Below are 20236 nucleotides of genomic sequence, written 5' to 3' on the forward strand. Positions count from 1 at the left end.
TATTTTTTAAAAAATTAATCTTGGAACATGACTCGGATTGGACTATGCTATTTCTGATAACTGCAAAGTATTTTTAAGTTATAATCTTGTGCAGAATGTTATCAGTCAAATTTTTATTCTTAATCTTATTTTTATAGACATTTTTAACACCTTTTAGTTGTTTTGTGTGAACTTCTATGCCCTAATGCTGCGATTACACCTGAATTTACCCAGTAAAGAACATTTTTATTCTACCTATTATTAAACTGTAGGTCTGGACAGTTTATAGATGATGTGATATAGATATGCAATTTATTATTTTGGATGTTTTTTTAAAAGAATGATCCCTTAGCTTTCTCACTTTGTGTGCTTTTTGCCTGTGATCAGCTCTCTCTCCAGATCTGATTGGTTTGTGTATACTGACCCCTACTGGCAGAAAAACAACACAAAAACAAAAGAAAAGATGAGGAGATCAGCATATAGTGACTAATTAACAAGAACAAGATAAATCTGTCAGCTTATTGGAGGTGATGTAATAAATGCTGTCATTAGTGGCTCATTGTTAGCATGTTTGATGTATTCATGGAAAAGATTGCCTTCGATCTGAGTCATGCTTTGGGCTGGAAAAAGCAAATCCACCCACCAGTGAACACATTAAATGAGACAGAGTTCAGAGGTAGGTGAGATGTAAAGTTATACATTTCCTTCTAAAAATATTCATACCCCTATGACCATTTTGTCCTCCTTCCATGTGTTTTATTGGGGGTTAATGGGAGAGACCAACAGGATGTGGTACAGAACTGTAAAGTGCCTCCAGAAGGTTTTTCTCAACGACTGCTCTGTATTTGGGTCTTTCCATCCAGTCAGAGCAGCTTCCATGTCCCCGCTGAAGTAAATCCTGACCATGACATGATGCTGCCACTGCCATGTTTTACCATAGTGATGGTGTGCTAAGACTAATGTGAGTACTCAACATATTGCTTTGAATGTCAACAAAAAAAGCTAAAAGTTTGACCTCACCTGACCAGATCATCTTATTTCCTGTTACGCAACCATAGCATGGAGCAAACTGCAAACAGGAACTTTTGGACTTTACTTTAACATTGCATTTCTTCTTTTTATTGTTACAAAAATGGTTGGTTTGAAGATTGCACAGCTATTTGTCCCACTGATGTTTGTCGTATTTAATGATACTAGATTTTAGAGTTTTACAAGGCTTTAAAGCTCCTCCAGGTTTTCATATCTAAGTTTCAGGCTCAAGTTTCTATGTTATGAGGGATTTTTTAGCCAATGTCTAAGGCGTGAATACTAAACATGGAATTACAATATACAGTAAATATTCCTACAGGGATCAGTCTTGAAATACAGAAACACAGCCAGTCAGTTGGACGAATGGATGGATTGGTGGAAAGAAAGACAGAACGAGGGATGAATGGATGGAATAATTGGCTGGTGGATAGACGGCTGGATGAGCAGACGGATGACTGGTTGTTGGATGCATGGTTGGTTGGTTGGAAGGATTGGTGGAAGGATGAACAGATAGATAATTGGTTGGATGGATGTATGGACGGATGACTGGAGGGTGGATGGATAGTTGGTTGGATGGACAGATGGATGTATGGATGAACAAAAGGATGTACAAATGGATGATTGCTTGGAGGATGAAGGATGGATGGGTGGATGGATGAACGGATGGATCAGGTTTTCCTTAATGAATCTTTAGTTTCTTCTCCAAACCGGCGGAGCAAAGGAACATCACTCACCTTCCAAACACCGGGTCCAAGGTGCAGGGGATGTAGTTCTCATGGTCACTGATGGTCTTCTTCCCCAAGGTGACCTTGACATAAGGGTCACACTAAAAAGACAGGAATGTTTCATTTTAAATCTAATTATAAAATAATCTGTTTCCAGGTAGGTGTATCAAAGACTCACCTTCCCATTGGCATCTTTGGGCTGCAGTCCTTGGGCCTGGATGACGTAGACCCGGACCAGACAGTCCTCGATGCCGTTGGGAGGCAGCTTCCTGAAATGCCTGGGCGGAGCATGAGCTGACGGGTCGTCTGGCACCGGGTAGATCTTAAACATACCCTGATAACAAAGGAGGGGTCACAAAACGGGTTTCACTTAATAAACACATGGAACCAAATATCAGAGCTTGAAAGGTGGCCTCCATTTTTTCTTCTACCTTGAACTCTCCCACCACTGAAGGGTCTTCTCCTTCATCCTGAGTCTTTCCTCTGTACAGTTTGAATGTTTGGCAGAAATCAGAGAGACCCTCAAAACCTTCAACCTTCTCCAACTCCTGGTCATAAACCTGAAATTAAAGGGAAGGATGCGATTAAATAAGAAGTAAACAGCAAAAATAAAGAAGAAATCTAAAACAAGATTAAAAAAGTAGGAAATAAAGTGTAAAAATGTTAAAGCAATAGAATTAAATAAAGTGGAAAAAATGGACGAGTCAGAAGAAAGAAAGCATTCTTTCCTTCCCTCAATAAGCTCTAACATATGAGGAAATTTTATGTCTGTGTGTGTTTCAATGATGACATTATAAAATATCAACAAGAAACTTACTGGTTGTGTCAATTATACAAGTAAAATTTACAGTTTTCCCCCATCACAACACCCCATCACTTTTTCCAACAGTAACCAACAAGTACAAACGAGACAAAAAAACAAAAACAAAAAATCACAGCAAATACATGAATGACGCAAACTCAGAAACACAAACAAAAAAAACAATTAAACAGATGCTGCAGACAGGAAAAAACATTTTAAAAATCCAAAAGAAAAAACGGACTGGGCTTCACTGAGGTTGCTAGGTAACAGACTGGGCTCAGCAGGGGTTGCTAGGCGACGGGCCATGTCTACTGATTTGGGACGTTACATTCGAAAAGTTTTTGAAACGTCTCATTTTCCAAATGCCAAAAAACAAAAAAAAGAACATTAACTTATTACCAAAAACTTGCTGGGTGTTTTTTAAGCACTTGGGCTGTTTTTAGAAGCAGTTGAGGTCCAAATAGAAATATAAAAATGTACAAAATTCACACTGACATCAAGCCATTGTTGTAAAGACTCGTGTATTTTTAAATGTTTACTTCTCACCATTCTATAAGGTATTTTCAGATTGTTTTTTTTAAACATAGTTCTAATTTACAGACCTGTTCTGAAACCAAACAGTTGTGATTGCTTTCTGTTAAAACTACTCACACTCTTGCCTTAGTCTTTTAGTGTTTTTGACTAAACTCTTAGCTGCTTCTATCTACAGTGATCATGGGTTTTCCAAGAAAGCCCCCACATTGTTTCATAGGTCATAGCAGCTTAATTCAAGTCTTTGTAGGACTCAAAGTGAAGCCAAAAGGCGAACACACAGAGAAACGCCTGAACTACGTTGGCGCTGGCATAAGACATAGTCTGCGCTGTTAGTCGGAGCTGGGCGGGGGCGTCTTTGTGTCAAAACTACAAGAAAGTTCATTTGTTTTCATTAGGGATGTTTGTTGCATCAGTTGTACAAGTGAGTCTAAAAATTCTGCCAAAGAAAAACTCAATCTTCGTCACAAAGGAGGCTTTAAATGGGAGGCTGAAAAGAAAACACTAAAAACAAGGTTTCAAGATTCGACCGAAGACATTACATCTATTTACTCTTGCCTTAGTCCCATGATATAACTTTTAAAAGTAGTATGAGGTATTAGTGAATATTAAACTGACTTTACAACAGAACAAAAGACAAAAAAGATGTCAGGAAAGAGGCCACAAAGAGGGAAAGGTGATGTTTAGATTTTAAGAGGTTACAGTAGGTCATTGCTGAGAGTAATGGTAAGTGTTCAAATTATACACAAAGCATGGCTGTGGTAAAGGCACTCATCATTACTGTTAAATTATTTCAGAGCTTTGAATAATTCATTTAGACAAGGTGCAATGATTATCCAATATTAAACTATTAATAGTAAGAAAAAAGTTTCAATTCACCACCACCACCAGAGAGGCTCATAAATAATTTTCACCAAATTCAAAGTCAATCATCAAGTCTTTTAGGGACAAGTCCAAGAAAAGTTTTAACTCTTTTTCCAAAAATCAAAAGTGAATCCAAGTCAAGCTATTTCCTTTCGTCTGGGTGTGACAACTTGGTTTTTAAAATCCCCAAATTAATATAGCATCCATGTCATCCATGAGAGTATGTAAACCTGTAGTAGTGAGCATGCCAGCTAATCTGCTAATCTGCTAACAGCAGAGGTAATTTCCTGTTTATCGCTTTTGCTAACTTTGAAAACATGTGGCTTTTTTAGCTTCCCTTGAATCATTTTTTTTCTGGATAAATTATTGGCTGTTTTCTAAACTTTCAAATGAATAAAATGCTACATCTCTGTAGAAGTTTAATTTATAGATTGTTAAGAATCAATAGTTAGGTGTGCTGTGGTGGCGCAGGGATTAAGCACAACCCACATATGGGGGCCTTACTCCTCGACGTGGCTGTCACAGGTTCGATTCCCGGCCTGGTGACCTTTGCTGCATGTCTTCCCCCTTCTCTCATTACCCACTTTCATGTCATTTCACTATCAAATAAAAGCCACTATAGCCAATAAAGCCTATAAAAAAAATTAAGTAGTTAGATGTTCATATTTATGCTCTTATTTTGAAGTGGGGGAAGAACACTTCAAAATAAGCAGTTCAGTTTCTTTTTTCCCCCAAATATTATTACAAACAATAAACATACAGAGACAAAATAAAACAAGGACAGTAGAGAATAAGATATAAACATGAATACAATATTTAAGAGGATTATGGAATATGTATATGAAATCATAAAGTCAAAATTGAAGTGGTGCATGAGAGTTGTAGTCTTTGAAGGCAGATATCATTTGGATTGAAATTAGTGCTTTAGAGTTAGTGGAACTAATTATTAGTGCTTTAGAGTTAGTGAAACTAATGTTTGTAATTAGTGCGTTTGGGTTAGTGGAACTATTGATTAGCGCTTTAACATTAGTATAACTAATTATTAGTGCCTTAGTGTTAGCTATGCTAATTGTTAAGCACTAATCATAAACATTAGTTCCACTAACATTTTAGCTATAACTGCCCAACACTGAACTTCTGATGCAGGTAACCCTCTACAAGCTCTTTTTACTTCTTCTGGTGTGTGGGATATCCAGGTCGTCGTTTGTAGGGTTCTGATCAGACTGCCATTTGAACCATGGTACCGGTACAAATTTAGTCAAAGGGCAGAGGAAGTCACAGAAAGCAGGCGGACAAAGAGTAAAGAGGTGGCAGCTCTGGTCTAAAGGAAGGTAAAGGTTGGAAATAACAACTCATTTTCCAGGGACAGAAGGAGTTGTGGGTAAAGAGCTGGTTGAACAAATGAGAGGAACATGAGAGGAAGTCCAGCCAGGCATAAATAAGAACGTACTGGAACAAAATAACAGGCGCCGCAGGAGCAGAGCGAGGGTGAAAAGGAGGCCAGGTATCAACGGAATTGGTCTTTTTTTGCCCATTTCCATCAAAATGTCCAGTGGTGTTGGAAGCAAAAATTTTGACACGCCACAAAAATGTTAATCGGGTAGAATAAATTCACCTATTAGGCTTCGTGAATTAGGAAGTACACTCCAGGTAAATGGGATCTTTGTTGAGCTTGTAGTTGAGCCTTGTTCCAGTGTTTTTAAGTACTTATGTTAAGGTCTGTCTAAAAATAACAGCTTAGTGCTGAGGACATTTCAGAGACATTTCATGTGCAAAAATGAAGCTTTCCAATGATGCTAGAGCAAACAAACAAGGGTTAAAAAACAAGACTGCTATTGAGGGAAATATTGGAGAATCTGACTTGATAAATCACTTGTTTGGGAACCAGGCGAGCAGAGTGACCCATGCCTCAAGTCCTGGTGGAGGGGAAGGTCATCGTTTGGACCAAGAGAATCTGGATGAAAGCTGAACACAGCGTGGGCGACGCAAGAGAAAGGACACTCCTGGGACAAAGGCAGACACTGTGATCGTTTGTTTTAGACCTTGGTGACATCAGAAAGTGGCCTTTTTCCTTGAATCTGTCCCACTGCTGTGATCAGAGAAAGGATCCACTTCGATGAATCACGATGACGTTGAACGACAGAGCATGGGAACTACTGTTTGTAGCCAACGAGCAGACAACAACAGGGCGGTGAGCAAAATAAACTAACTGAGTACGATCACCAGGTGCTTTATTAGGTGGTATTGTTCTTCAAGATGGTTTGATCTACTGGGATTTTCATGCACAACCATCTCTAGTTTACAGAAAATGGTCCAAAAAGGAAGAAAGTATTAAGTCAGCAACAGGCGCTGGACAAAAATGCCTTGTTGGGACAAAGACAAAAGCAACTCAAATAAAAACTTGTTACAACAAAGGTACTGAATATCATCCCTGAACAAAAGAACCTTAAAGATGAGCTACAGCAGCAGACAAACCAACCAGGGGCAGCTCCTCTTTTAGAAATAATCATTCATTTTAAACCATGTAATTCAACAATTATATCATTTCAAACCTTGCAGTAAGAACAATGTGAAGTATAATATAGTATTTAGATGATTTAGTGTTTTATTTCAGGCTTTTCTTTCCGTGTAGCCATTAACTCTCACTCACCTTCAGGGTGTCGAAGCCTCTCTCTAAGTAAGTACCACATTTGTTTTTTTCTCCGATGGATGCGTAGAATTTACTCCACCAATCCATGGACTCCTCTCCCTGAAATCAAATGTTCAGAGTCAGAAAACGACACATTGAGGGGAAGGAGGTGTACTAAAGAGGTTGTGCAGCAGAAAGTCTGTATTTTCTTACATTTATGTGAAGTTTTTCAAGGTCTCATACAAGTTGGGGTTTGTTTGGTTTCCCTGAATGTTCTTCAATCCAAAATACACATTGTGGAGTTCCAGACCTGAATTCAACCCCGGTTTCTCCTCACTGTGTTGCTGACTGATGTAATCTCAACATGCAGACATCCCTTCAATCACCAAAACGTCTTGGGTCCAACAGGGCTTTGCATAATCATTAAGTCTGAATTTGCTTGACAGCTGAACTTCTCCAAAAACCTTTGACTTTTCAAACATATTGAAGGTCCTGTTGTTGTTCTTTCTAGAGCTGTGTAGGATTTTTCCAGTGATCACATAGCAAGACGGAGTTGGCCAACTCACGTCAACAGAAGTAAAAACTGTCTCTGGTGGCTCTATGGCATTAAGGTCATGGTATATGGAGATTTGATGCAATGGAAAAGGGCAACACTGCAATGGGAAGTGGGTGGAAACCAACTTGTGCTCCAGAGGAACCATATTATTTTAAAAAAGAAAGAAAGAAAGAAATCCAACTGTTTATGGATGAAGACAATGGTAATTGTACTTTTTCTTATACAACTATTGAGTTTTTTTCAATACTTTAGTTTTCCTACTGTCTGGTTATCAATGACAGAAAACTAATAGGAGATACCCTGCAAAATACAAAATCTTACCAAGAATGTTTTGCACATTAAATGTTTTAATGTATCAGTTTCAGCAAGAGCTTGTTTTAAGTCAATAATTCTCTAATATTCATTTAAAAGGTATTAGTTCCACTGGCAGATTATTTCACTTATAACATGGAGAAAAATTACTTGTTATAAGTGGAAACATCTATTAGATTTTTCACTATAGAGTAAAAAATGTGGGGGAAAAAAAAATTTTCTATATTCACAGTAATCTAATTATGACAATATTTACAATCTAAATATTGTCTAAATATGACAATATTTAGATTACTGCAGTAAATATTACTTTACTTTTACTAGTAGTAAAAGTAAATGCTAGAGAAAAGTTGCAAACTAAACGTCAGTCAATTCAGCTAATAAGTGAAACATTGTAAGCTTCTACAGCGACTAAAGTTAGCCTAACAGTGTAGATATTATTGAAATGGAGAAAATATAAAGTAACCAATGTTATGCTGCAAAAAAAAACAAGATTGCTCTGAAATATTTTTAAAGTTTTTCTAAATGAGTAGCTGTTAGCTATATTCTGAGTAAACATTAACTTCACTCTGAGTAACTGTTAGCTTCACTGTGAGTAACCATTAGCATCACTCTGCGTCTGATAGCCGTTTTCATCAGTCTGAGTAGCCGTTAGCTTAATAAAGTAGCTGTTATCTTCACCCTAACAACTCATTAGCCTCTGAATACTTGTAGATTGTATTTGTTAGTTACAATATAAATAACTTTTAGTCTGACTCTGAGTACCTGTTAGCTTAACTGTTAGCTTCTGACTTTGGTTGTTCAAGAGTGTCTGATTTTGTGGCTCTCATATCATGCACATTATATTGATAAACCTGACTGAGTGATGTTCACATTAACAGTTTTTTTCCATAACACTACTTTCGCAAATCACTTTAAAACAACAATAAATAAGGAAGATAATAAATACAAATGCTGCACTGCTGTTTTACAGTGTGTTCCCGCTTGAATATTTAACATTTTTAGTCTTATAAACAAACAGACTTACCCACTGTAACATCTAGTGTCCGTATTAACAGCAAAAGAGAAAACAAAACATATGGGATTAGGAATAATCCCATTTTGAACACATTGAAGCTGTAAAATCAAACACTTTGTAAGCAGATATCCTGATTTCTCATTCACGTAATACATTAAGGATTTCAGTCTAAAATAAAAACATGCACCATTAAGGGGAGAAAAATGAAGTGATCCCTCTATTACAACATGACTGCTGGCATGAAAGTAAAGGTTGTTAAAGTATTACTATTACAGCTATGAGTCATGCCGAGGTCTTACAATGTCCTTCTGTTCAGAGGGTGAAACGCAGATCTTCGATTGGAAATGTCGAGGCTGGGATGGTTGTCGTTTTGATTCATTTAATGTGATTCCTCAGAGATGAATAATGAGTTGAAACAAGCGGGAATGTCATAAAGTTTAGAGCTGATCAAGTTTAGAAAATGATCTGCTCACACTGGCAACAAGAACTGCTGAGCTATCAAAAAGTCGCACTGCAAAAACTGGCCTAGTTTATACTGCAAATGTCTAAATACAGTTCCAATAAGACAAAACTAACTTACAATTAACTTTTCTGCAAAACACAGGAGCTTCAAGTAGATAATTCCTTAATATTGATGAAAGTCCAGTCATAGGTGAAATTATCTGTTAGTGGAACAAGACGTTTTAGCTTGTAAAATCGGAAAATGTCTTGTTCCACTGGCAGATTATTTCCAATCCAATCAAATCCGAGTTTGTTTACTATTTAAAATTACCAATGTGACATAAAAGATTTAAAACATTTCAAATGCCATTTTAAAGACACAAAAACATAAAATACAGAAAAAGATAATTTCTCTTTTAATCAATATAAATGAATTCCTGACATAAAACAAGTCAGTAATTCATTTATTTGCTGACTTATCTTACTGAAAATTACTTGTACGTTAGTTTTGTCTAATTTCAAGTGTATTTGCATTAGATACTCGATAAAATACTTGGTAAGATTTTGTGTTTTTGCAGTGTTTATACTTGTTCTGACAGGTTAAATGGATGCAAAATATCCTGAAATACATGCAGATTCACTGGAAATCTTTAGTATTTTTGGTTTAGTTTCTAGTGAAAATATCTTAATACACTTGAAATAAGACAAAACTAACTTATAAGTAACTTTTCAACAAGAAATAGGAGCTTGTTTTAAGTAAATAATTCTTTAAAATTGATGAAAAAAATTATAGTTTGTAGACATTTTTCCTAATTTAAAAGTGAAATAATCTGCCAAAGGAGTTAGAACTGTTTCTTCAATATTAAGGAATTTGCATATGTTGCAGGTCATTGTGCAGCCATTCAAACAATCAAACACTTCAAAAACAAAAAATCTTACCAATTACATTTGGTTGTTTCAAGTAAATAAGTTCTTAATATTGATAAAAACAAAGTTCTAGTTCCTGGCAGACTATTTCACTTATAACAATCTGTTTTTGCCTTGTTATAAGTGAAAGTCTGCAACTGGAACTAGTATTTTCTATCAATATTGAGATCTGTTTTTGCCTTGTTATAAGTGAAAGTCTGCAACTGGAACTAGTATTTTCTATCAATATTAAGAAGTTAATGACTTGAAACAAGCTCTTTTTTTGAAAAAAGACTAAACTAAGATATTTGCCCTTTAAACGAGACCAAAATACTTGCAAATTTTTTTGTTTTTGCAGTGAATCTGAATATATTTTAGGATGTTTTGCGTTCTTTTAAACTCAGAACTGCAAAAAACACAAAATCTTTCCAAATTTGTTTCAAGTAAATAATTCCTCAATATTGATTAAAAACAAAATACTAGTTCCACTGGAAGATTATTTCACTTATAGTAAGATATTTTCCCATGTTATAAGTGAAATAATCTGTCAGTGGAACTAGTTGTTCTTATCAATATCCAAGAATTATTGACCTAAAACAAGCTCCGATATCTTGTTAAAAGTTAATCCTAAGTTAGTTTTGTGTTTTTTAAGACAAGAAAATAAGAAACTACACCAGAAATACTTGGTAGAACTTTGTGTTTTTGCAGTGCTTTCACATGATCCTCTCACAAATTTAAAAGCTGTCATTTTGTGTGATAGAAGGAAAAAATCGTCATATTTAAATGCAATCAGTCTCCACCCTGCAGCCCTGAACCCACCAAGGGACACTCAAACTGGTGACGCATGCAGCTCGCTTCGCTTTCTGTGCATTAACGTACAACAAAAGTGCTCTTATAGAGGGGCAGGTTTGTGTGGAATCCCCTTTCTCATATTTCCCACAGACTCCAACACACGCAGAATCACTTGGAAGCACAACTAGGGCAGGGAACACTATGAAATTCCTAATTTTTCCAAAGCGGCAGCATGTCATGGCGTGGAAAGGAGTCGCACGTGGGGCTCAGCACACATACGGAGCGTCTGCTGCGTGTTAATGTGCCCTCTGTGTGCTGCCGCTGCCAAACGCTGATGACAGGGGCGCCAGAGAGTGCGCGCGCCGTTGTTTCGGGGTGTGCTCGCTCCGGTCCGCCAGGCAAAGTTCAGACAGATTAAAGCCGTCGCCGGGGCGCTCCAGGCTGCGACGCGGATTAAGTACACACTGTGGAAAACGAGCGTGCGCACACTCGGCTTGCGGCGGTCGGTCCGGGGTGTCGGTGTGGTCTGCAGCCAGTCATTACGCCCCGCAGGGAGAGCCAGGGTAACCGAAGCAGCCTGGCAGTGCCAGGGATTTACATAAGAGCTCTGAGCCGCTTCATAAAAGCTTTTATGGGGAAACCCCATCCACTGCGGGGTCAGCGGTCAGGGCACAGCTCTGCATTCGCGGCCGCTTGTTGTGTAGAAAGGCTCGGCTAAACACTCAATTACAAAACAATACAATTTAAATCTGATTATTTGAGCCTGAAAACATCTGGAAACTGCACAGGGCTGCAGCAAAACGGAAAACAATCAGAAACCAAAGTGAGGAGGTGAAGTTCAGATGACAGCAGTGGGTCACTAAATTTGAGTTTTAAATTCAAATTTATAAATTTATGAATTGCTGCTTGCACGTGTTTTATTTTAACAGTGCAGACATAAAGTTTGTGAAAATCTGTTTATTCTTCGAATTGATTTTGTTTAGTCAAGAACTTGTTTCTCCAAACATGTGTTGGTGCTTTTAAGTTCTGGGTGGTTGCCATAGAAACCAGAAACTGGTTGCTATGGCTTATGGATATTAAGCTGTCTGTAACTGTCAACTCTGTGTTAAATACTATAGTTTAACAGATATTTTAGACAAATGTAATCATTTACAGTGTTTAATGGGTAATTTTGCTATGTTTTGTAAATAGTTTTTAACTGTTATTATTAATACTGTGTATTTTAGCTGTTTAATTTTAAACTGCTAACTGCTGTTAGCTGCTCATTTTGAGTTATTGTAGTTAGTTTTTAGGGTTAATTAATGTATTTTATTTAATGGATATCGGCAGAAGCTGCTAAACTGATATTAAGCTCCAACTTTATTTCCTATTTTGTTAGAATAAATATTCTAATGTGTATGTATTTGCTCATATTTTATGATACTATTGAGTAAAGTATGATAAATTCTGATGTTTACATCTAACAATAATACAATAAAAGTGACTATTAATTACATTTTTTTCTAGGTAACTGTGTGACTGTGACTGCATCACGCAACTCTTTAAGAACAAATCGGTTCCAAAGCTAGCTGCTGTTTGGACTTATGATAGGCTGGCACCAATAACTTAGCGACCAGAACTGGCAAATGTAGAAAAGAAAAGAAAAAAAAACACAAATATGCATTAGCATTGGAGAGGCTACTGTGGTTAGCATGAGCAGGCTGGTCACTAGTCATGCCTACATCCTCTTCTGTTGATTACCACTGATAGTCTGGTGTTAGCATTAGAGGCTAGTGGCTAACATTACTGGGCTGGCCACCCACTTTATTAGACACATATTTCCTCTTTACAGAAAACTTTATCAACTAAAATGAGTGACATAAAATATCTGTTGGCAACATCAGATGTGTTGACATTATTTTGATGTATAGTTTTCTGTAATCCAACGTGATCAATCCAAGTTGATTACTTGTGCTCCAGGCTAGTAAAAACCTGGAGCACCCTGTATTTTGTTATGCAAAGTTGTTAAGAGTCCAATATAAGATCATACAGACTTTTTCTAGGTAGTATAATTAGATTTGGTATTGATGTTTGTTTTGTCTCATGTATTGTGTTTAGAAACAATTAAACACTACATACCTATTTGTTGTAATAGCAACCACTTTAAATGAACATAACATACAACCTCCAATATAATATATTGTCTTAATAAAACTTGATTATTCATTCGGTTATCAGTGTTCAAATTTTTCATATATATCCTTTTACTTAATTTTTTTGTAAATTAAATGAAAGGATAATTAAAATAATTACTTTATTTTATACTGAACCATCTATGAAGTTGTGTTGGGACGTGAACCAGTTCCTATTCCTTTGCTTTTTGGTGTTATGGTAAATCAACTGAACTTATATAGAGCTTTTCCAATCATTTTTGATCACTCAAATCCCATTCACCCATTTGCACATGCATTTATACACCGATACGCAGATTGATAGACAATTTGGGGTTAAGTGCCTTGTCCAAGGGCACATTGATACGTGGCAGGAGGAAGCTGGAATTGAACCTACAACCTTTCGATCACGACTACTCTACCCACAGAGCCAGTCACCCTAATTATGTCATTGTCCCTCGTTTCAGACGCCATGTTGTAGTAAACTGTATCTACACTGGGACATTTCTGTCTCTCTTGTAATGTGTGTATGTTTTGCAGTCTCTTTTCCACCGCCTACAACAAATTTCCCTTAGGGAACAATAAAGTATGTGTTATCTTCAAGTAACTGTATGTTATGCCATACAGTAAAATGTTATTGGCATAACATTTTAAATGTTTTCTATTAAGCTACATGTTGTTACAAAATGGCCTTATAGTTTTTCCCAAGACTGTCTTTGCAAATTAAATATTTGCTATTACTAAATAAAATAGACTATTTTTAATGTTTTCAATAAAATTAAAAGGCCTGAATTTACTGACATTGGTGAAACTTTGGTAATTGTCTTCTGTGGAACATAAAAGTTTAACAATAGAGATGTTCCTTTTCTTGAAATCTCTTCATTTTGCAGACTTAATACTTAATACTATTCAAAGTGCAGAATTTCTGTCAGAATAGCTAAAAAACACCCAGTTTAGAGTGAAGAATGTGAACCAAGTGGGAAAATTTTTCAGCAGGGCCTGTTTTTGTCGTTTGCTTCCTTGTGGTTTGAAGGCAGAGCACCATTCCTCAAGTAAGAATCTGTGGCATCTTTCATATAAATAACTTTCTGCTTAGCAATCACTGACTGACATTACACAGAACCGGTTCAATCCCAACGCTTTATTTCCATTTGCTGCTTTAGTCTCGTTCTGCTGACTAGCAAATTTTTTTAGAAAACAGAAAATACCATATTTTCAACTAGCTGCCAGCGACTGGAAGAAGAAACTGCTGATTTCCTACAGAAACTTCCACTTACTCTCAACAGATTCTTACTTCTCTAGCTCATTAAATAAAATATTAGTAATAAACGGGAATTTGACCCTGTACAGCAAAAACAAATCTTACCATTTTTGTCTAGTTTCTGGTGGAAATATCTTATTACACTTGAAATGATAAAAAAAAATAACTTACAAGTAACTTTTCAGCAAGATACAGGAGCTTTTTTTCAGTAAATAATTCCTAAATATTGATTTAAAATGTACTAGTTCCACTGGTAGATTATTTAGCTTATTACAATACATTTCTCCCATATTATAAACAAAATAATCTGCCAAGTTTCTATCGGAATTAAGGAGTTATTTACTTAAAACAAGCCCTTATATCTTGCTGAAAAGTTACTTTTAAGTGAGTTTGTCTTATTTTAAGTGTAGTAGGATATTTGTACTAGAAACTAGACCAAATTATTTGGTAAGGTTTTTGTATTTTGTAGTGTGAACAGGACTAAGCACCAAGTACATACTTTGCTTTGGGTGGATGTGTTTGAAATAAATAAGCTAAACTCACATTTGCTCCCATTTTGTAGATCCAAGAGCTGTTTACAGTCCATTTGTATATCAGGATCTCCGTGTGTTTACAATAGGTTACAAGTAATTAATGGTTTTATTTGTAAATTTGCCCAGACTGAATAATGTGTGGGTTGAGAAATCAGTGGGATGTCCTGGTTAGTAATGTCCCTCCTCTAGCCCCACATTCAGTTTCCATGGTAACCACCTGTTCTAACTGCCCAGCTAGTTTCCATGGTTACTCTGCATTCTGTGCGACGTTACTTAGTCAGATGTTTACATACCAGAAGTTGTCATTTCATTTTGATGGGTCTTAATGAGTTTTAGTAAACTCATTTTGTTTTGTATTTCAAATCTTGCAAGACTTTCAATTGTTCTATAAAACCAAAAGCCGAGCTTTTCGCGACAGACACTGGAAATTGGCTTGGACTATAAATGTTAAAGTGTGATATTTGTTAATAGCCAAAACTTGCCTCTATAAAAAATACAGACGTATTAAGAGCTTCAGAAATGAAGCTTCTCAAGCTGCTTATGATCTTCCACACTATAAAGTAATCTAACTTTATAACTTTGTCCTGAGAAAACAGAGTATCTTCAGTCAGAGACTTCTTCAGAGTCGCTGTAGTACAGACCACTACGATAACTCTTTCAAGAATCTGAATTAATTAGTTACAACAACATTCAATTTTTCTTTGGGATCAACAAAGTATTTTTGAATTTGAATTGAATTTTAACAGACGTGTGTGCAGCCATTTTTTAACTAACGTAAAGTGCAACATTTAATTTGCAACTAACACGTTTTGAAACAGGCTCGTTGATTATATAGATCTGGTGACAAATTGTGATATTTTTCTTATGCCTGTCTTATCCTGTAGAGAAAACAAAGTATTCCTGATTAGCCAAACAATTTAACCATATACGTTATAAGCCAAATGCCTAACAGTGGACTTTCAAAAGTGGTGCACCACCCAGAGCTGCACGGACACATTTGAACGACATTCTGGGCAGAAAATATGTGCAGCGCCCAGAGTTTTGGAGGCGGGCAGCAGCTTACATCAGTCTACAGCCGTGATTAGCAGAACAAGAAAAACAGTAATGATTTAGTAAGCTATTTTGACATCTTGTTTCTGGTCACAGTGTCATTAGAGGGCCATAAACGTGTGTTCCCCCCAGAACCTCCTCCTGCAGAAACAGGAAAATGCCACAACGTCGCCTGGCATGAAGCCATGTCGGTTAGTTCCTCTGGATTTATGGAAGCTGAGAAAAACTACAACGTTTTCAAAGTGGGATTTTAACCCAATTTGACTGCCTGTTGCCACAGGACCTGAACAGTTTTGATAGGAGTTGATGGGAATGGAGAGGTGCAGTTTGACCACATTTTTTCACCTGGAGAAATAAAGAAAAAATGAATCAGAAACCACATTATGTGCAAAGCACCGGATACTGTCATCAACTCGCGTCAGGCAGACGAGACATGACATTTTTCCGTCTCAGATGTGCCTGTTTGTGCGGTCGCGATGCCACCGACAGCTGATCTCCTTAAACTTTCCCAATGCTGAAACCGAATCCGACTGAAAGCAGCCGTGCAGTCCTCTTCGCTGCAGTAATGTGGTAATCATCAGCACCGTTTTTCTGGTCTTGACCCAAACGTAAAGGAGCCAGGTTTATTTCGCTGGTGCCGTGCGACATTATCCTCCCTCTTTTTTTCTCCATTCACTCAAAGAATCATTTCTGATTCTTTCAGTCGCTCTTGCCTCTCCTTTCGTCAGTCTCTCCCTCTCATTTATTCCTTGTGGTAACTGTCGGCGCTCAGGGAGTTGCGGTAGAGAGGATCTATAGCAGCTCTGTTGACTTTGGCCCCGAGCAGACAGAAAGCCGAGCCTTTAATTTGAGTGGTTTCAATATCTGTCCCCTTAATAAAACAAATATCTTTGTTTGTAGAGAAAGAAATAACCCCCCAATTACCATGGAGTGAGGAACTACTGGATGCGAGTCTTTAAACCGACCGGGCTTTGAGATTCAGAATAAGAAAATGCAACGTGTAAATCAGCGATCGGGTTTCAAACTGCACAAATCGGAGCGCGTTGCTCACCGAAACCCCGGATTTAAAACGTTTCTGTGAATTCCTTCCACATCAGGCCAGTGACATCCACCAGCCTCAGTTAGAAAATACTTTACTGTGCAATTCTGACAAGTAAGAATGAAGAAATTCTCTGTTTGTTGCCAGTGAGAGGAGATCTGGAGATATGACACAGGATTAGGCATGATACGATTAATCGGATTGGTCAAGATTAACACGATTAATCAGGATTTATCAGATTGTTCAAGAGTAATCATAGATTGAGATTAACTCAATTAATTGTGACTAATCGGATTGTTAATTATTAAGCCAATTAACCGTGACTCATCTGAACGATCAAGATTAATTTAATCAATCCAATTAATCGTTATTAATCAGAATGAACATGATCAATCAGATTAATCATAATTAATCTGATTAATTAATTTTAATTAATCTGATTGATCATTAATCATAATTAATCTGATTGCTCGTAATTAATCAGATTAATTGTGATGAGTCCATTTTTAGAAATAATTGTCAGCTATTTTTTAATTGATCAATCATTAACTGGCGTATACAGATTCAAAAACTGCCATTTGATGAAAAACAATGTTTTCAGAGCTGTAATTAAGTCAAAACTGTGAACAATAAATATAATTTTAGCATTTAAGATGCAAATTTTTTTCTGCAAATATGTTTTAGCCCAAACACTTCAAGTGACATGGATCAAATTCACTAAATAAATTAATTTAATCAATAATAAGTTTTATTTTTATCTTAAAAAGGACTGATTGATTCCTTTGTTTGCATCTTATTATGTATTTCTAATATAGTATAAAAAAACTGGTTACATTTGTTTTGTCCAATGAGTCGTCAGAATAATTAATTACTAAAATAATCGTTAGTTGCAGCTGTAAACATGATACAGACTTGTGATAAGACAGTGTGTACACTTCCTTTGAAGAAGTGCTTTGCATTTTCCACTGTTACAACCACAAACCTCAATGATTTATGTCACAAACACAATTTAGCACAAACTTGTGAAATAGAAGGAAAACTGAAGACGGTTTTCAAAAATGTTTCACTGAGAAACATTGGGAACCAGTGGTGTCTATTTAGCCTGCTTTACTTTGATGCTACAAAAAGAATAAAATCATATTTAAGATTCCCGTAAGATATAAATTAATCTTAAGTATGAATCCAAATTCCATCAGGTTGTCATGGGAACATGACAATATGTGAATCAGCTGAACGGGTGTGGATACTTTTGTAAGGGGCTGTAGAGTAATGGGAACAGAATGAATGAATGAATGAATGTGTTAAAAGATGAGTCTGTTACCTACATGCAGGCTGGAACTAGAGGTCGAGAGGTTAATGATAGCTGAACTGGCTCCATCTGCAAACTACAGGAAATCATGCAAAAGCACAGAAAACACAGAGAAAACACAAACTGTCAGGTTAGATGGTTAGAGCTCTATACAACCTGACCTTCAGAGCCTTTAACAACAGCGCTACATAACAACAGTGAGAACAGGTTTCCAAGCCAAAGAGTCAAATGGAACAATAGAAATGTTTTTAAGCTACAGGTTGATAGAAAGTTGATAAAAGTGAGTCTGGATCAGTTAAAATCTGCTTTTATGTTTCTTTGAACAGATTGTGTGGGATAGGTCTGTGGCCTATACAAAACATGTTCGTTACATTTTTTGCACAAAATCATTCGTAGGTAACTAGATTTTAGTCTGATCAGTTCTGTTTTAGGGCGTCCTGTCACATTAAATGCAAGTAATCTCAACGTTCACACTCACACGTGAAAATGGGTGCAAACAGATGCGCAATCATACAACCGCACATCTTTGAAAAGCAGAAGTGGAGCCTCCCGAACAACCAACAAGAATGCAGCGGGTGGTTTCTGGATGGTAAGTCCACAACAAAACACTTATCTTTTCCAGCAGCCATTGTACAGCGCACAAAACCGGCTGACCAAATGTTCTGGAGCTCTGCTTGGGTTGCTAGGTAATGGCACTGGGCTTGGCTGAGGTTGCTAGGTAACGGCAGAGGGCCTGTCAAGGAACTTTTCGAAAGGCTCCTTTTTCTTACGTCAAAGAAACATGAACTTATTGCCAAAAAATGGCTCAGCTGGGAGCTTTTTAAGTGCTTGTGCTGCTTTTGGAAGTGGCTGAGACCCAAATGGAAGTATAAAAAGCTGAATGGTACACTTTTATTGTTTTTAATTTTTTTTTTCTGAACATGTAAATTAAGTTATCTGTTTGACTACAGTATGTAGTTTACTTTGGAATGAGAATGGAGAGTGATTTTTTTTCTATTTTTTGTAGTTTTCACCTGTTAAAGTGCTGCTTTCTGGAGAATCTGGACAAATAGAAGACACACTGCGTATCCAATCACTCTGTAATGACTGGTGATAAATTAACAAAACACCAGCTAGAAAAATGCTAAACGTTGTAAATTCTTGCCCCTGTTTGCCTTTTTTGCAGATTAAAAACAATGCTGCTTATTATTGAGGTTGCTGACCAGCTGCTAGACTTCACAGCTGTTTCCAAATTACAGATTTCTAAATCTTCAAACATGAGGAACATTCAGCAGGAACCGCAGATTTATCGTCTGGTTTGGTTGCTCTCATTGTGTCCGCTCCGCTATTTTGATGTCGGGCGCTTTAATTGGACGAGGTCGTTAATGTCAGGGAGTGTACACTGATTTCGACACCCTGCTTAGACTCCGTGAACCCACAGAATGATTTATGCTTCTTAGCTCACGCTGCGCATTTCTGGACCTCCCATGTTGGCACACATTAAAACCTGCTACTCCCACTCCGACGCAATGAGACAAAAGTAATTGAAGAGGATGGAAAATGTGAGGTTTGAGGCGTGAAAGAGGTCAGTGTTGAAACGCTCCCCGCAATCCTGAAAGCTATTTCAGCATAAAGGCAAACTTTAACGCCCAGGAAATGAAGCTACGTTCATGCAAAGTGTTCTGATGTGACAGGCGAAACATGTGAAGCAGGATTGAGAAGAGAAGAAACAACCAGAGAGGTCTGGGAGGTGAAGAGACTGATAAGACTGCAACATGCAACAGATATGATAATAAAGACAATAAGACATTGAAAATGAAACTACTAAAATGTGCGCCTGGGGAAAAAAACACAAAACATTTTATGCAGCAATAAGACAAAGAAAGAAGAGATTAGGAATAAAGTTGGAATTGGGAAGAAGGGCTGATAATCGTCTGAAGGAGATTTGGGGAGATGGAAGAGTCCAGAAAGGATGGATGTAAAAATGAGTGCAGAATACAAGAGAAAATTTAGAAAAATGTATCTGGAAGCAGAGATGAAGGAAGGAGGGATAAAGCAAAAAAGTACAGAAAAACAGAAGCTTAAAGCTAAAAATAATTAAGGAGAGAAAGAAAAATAATGACTCAAGGTGCATTTACACCAATCCAGGTTAGTGCACTTCAACTGAACTTGAGTTCATTTGACTAGAAAGTCCCGTTCATTTGGGGAGGTGTGAATGTGCAATCAAACTCTAAAGCAAACTCTGGTCCGCCTAAAATATTCTCGGTTCGGTTGAAGTGAACTCTGGTGCAGTTTGAATGCAGATGAGAACGCCAAGCCAACCAGAGGCCG

At 37.0% G+C, this 20236-nt stretch overlaps 1 protein-coding gene across 13 annotated transcripts in view; it reads right to left on the reverse strand.

Moving 5' to 3' along the window:
- The window catches only part of dysf (dysferlin, limb girdle muscular dystrophy 2B (autosomal recessive)), an 88076-nt gene that overhangs the window by 23346 nt on the left and 44494 nt on the right, over nucleotides 1–20236 (reverse strand). For 6 of the 13 annotated variants that reach the window (XM_028039159.1, XM_028039160.1, XM_028039163.1 and 3 more), the window contains 6 exons: nucleotides 17943–18002; nucleotides 8455–8466; nucleotides 6581–6679; nucleotides 2165–2293; nucleotides 1912–2067; nucleotides 1743–1834 (listed from right to left, as the gene is read on the reverse strand). In XM_028039159.1, coding sequence (XP_027894960.1) covers nucleotides 1743–1834; nucleotides 1912–2067; nucleotides 2165–2293; nucleotides 6581–6679; nucleotides 8455–8466; nucleotides 17943–18002 — 548 coding nt within the window. The remainder of the gene's footprint in view (nucleotides 1–1742; nucleotides 1835–1911; nucleotides 2068–2164; nucleotides 2294–6580; nucleotides 6680–8454; nucleotides 8467–17942; nucleotides 18003–20236) is intronic. The other 7 variants (XM_028039169.1, XM_028039161.1, XM_028039170.1 and 4 more) reach the window with 3 other exon arrangements.

The sequence above is a fragment of the Xiphophorus couchianus genome, chromosome 14 (genome assembly GCF_001444195.1).
Source record: "Xiphophorus couchianus chromosome 14, X_couchianus-1.0, whole genome shotgun sequence".
Taxonomy (NCBI): domain Eukaryota; kingdom Metazoa; phylum Chordata; class Actinopteri; order Cyprinodontiformes; family Poeciliidae; genus Xiphophorus; species Xiphophorus couchianus.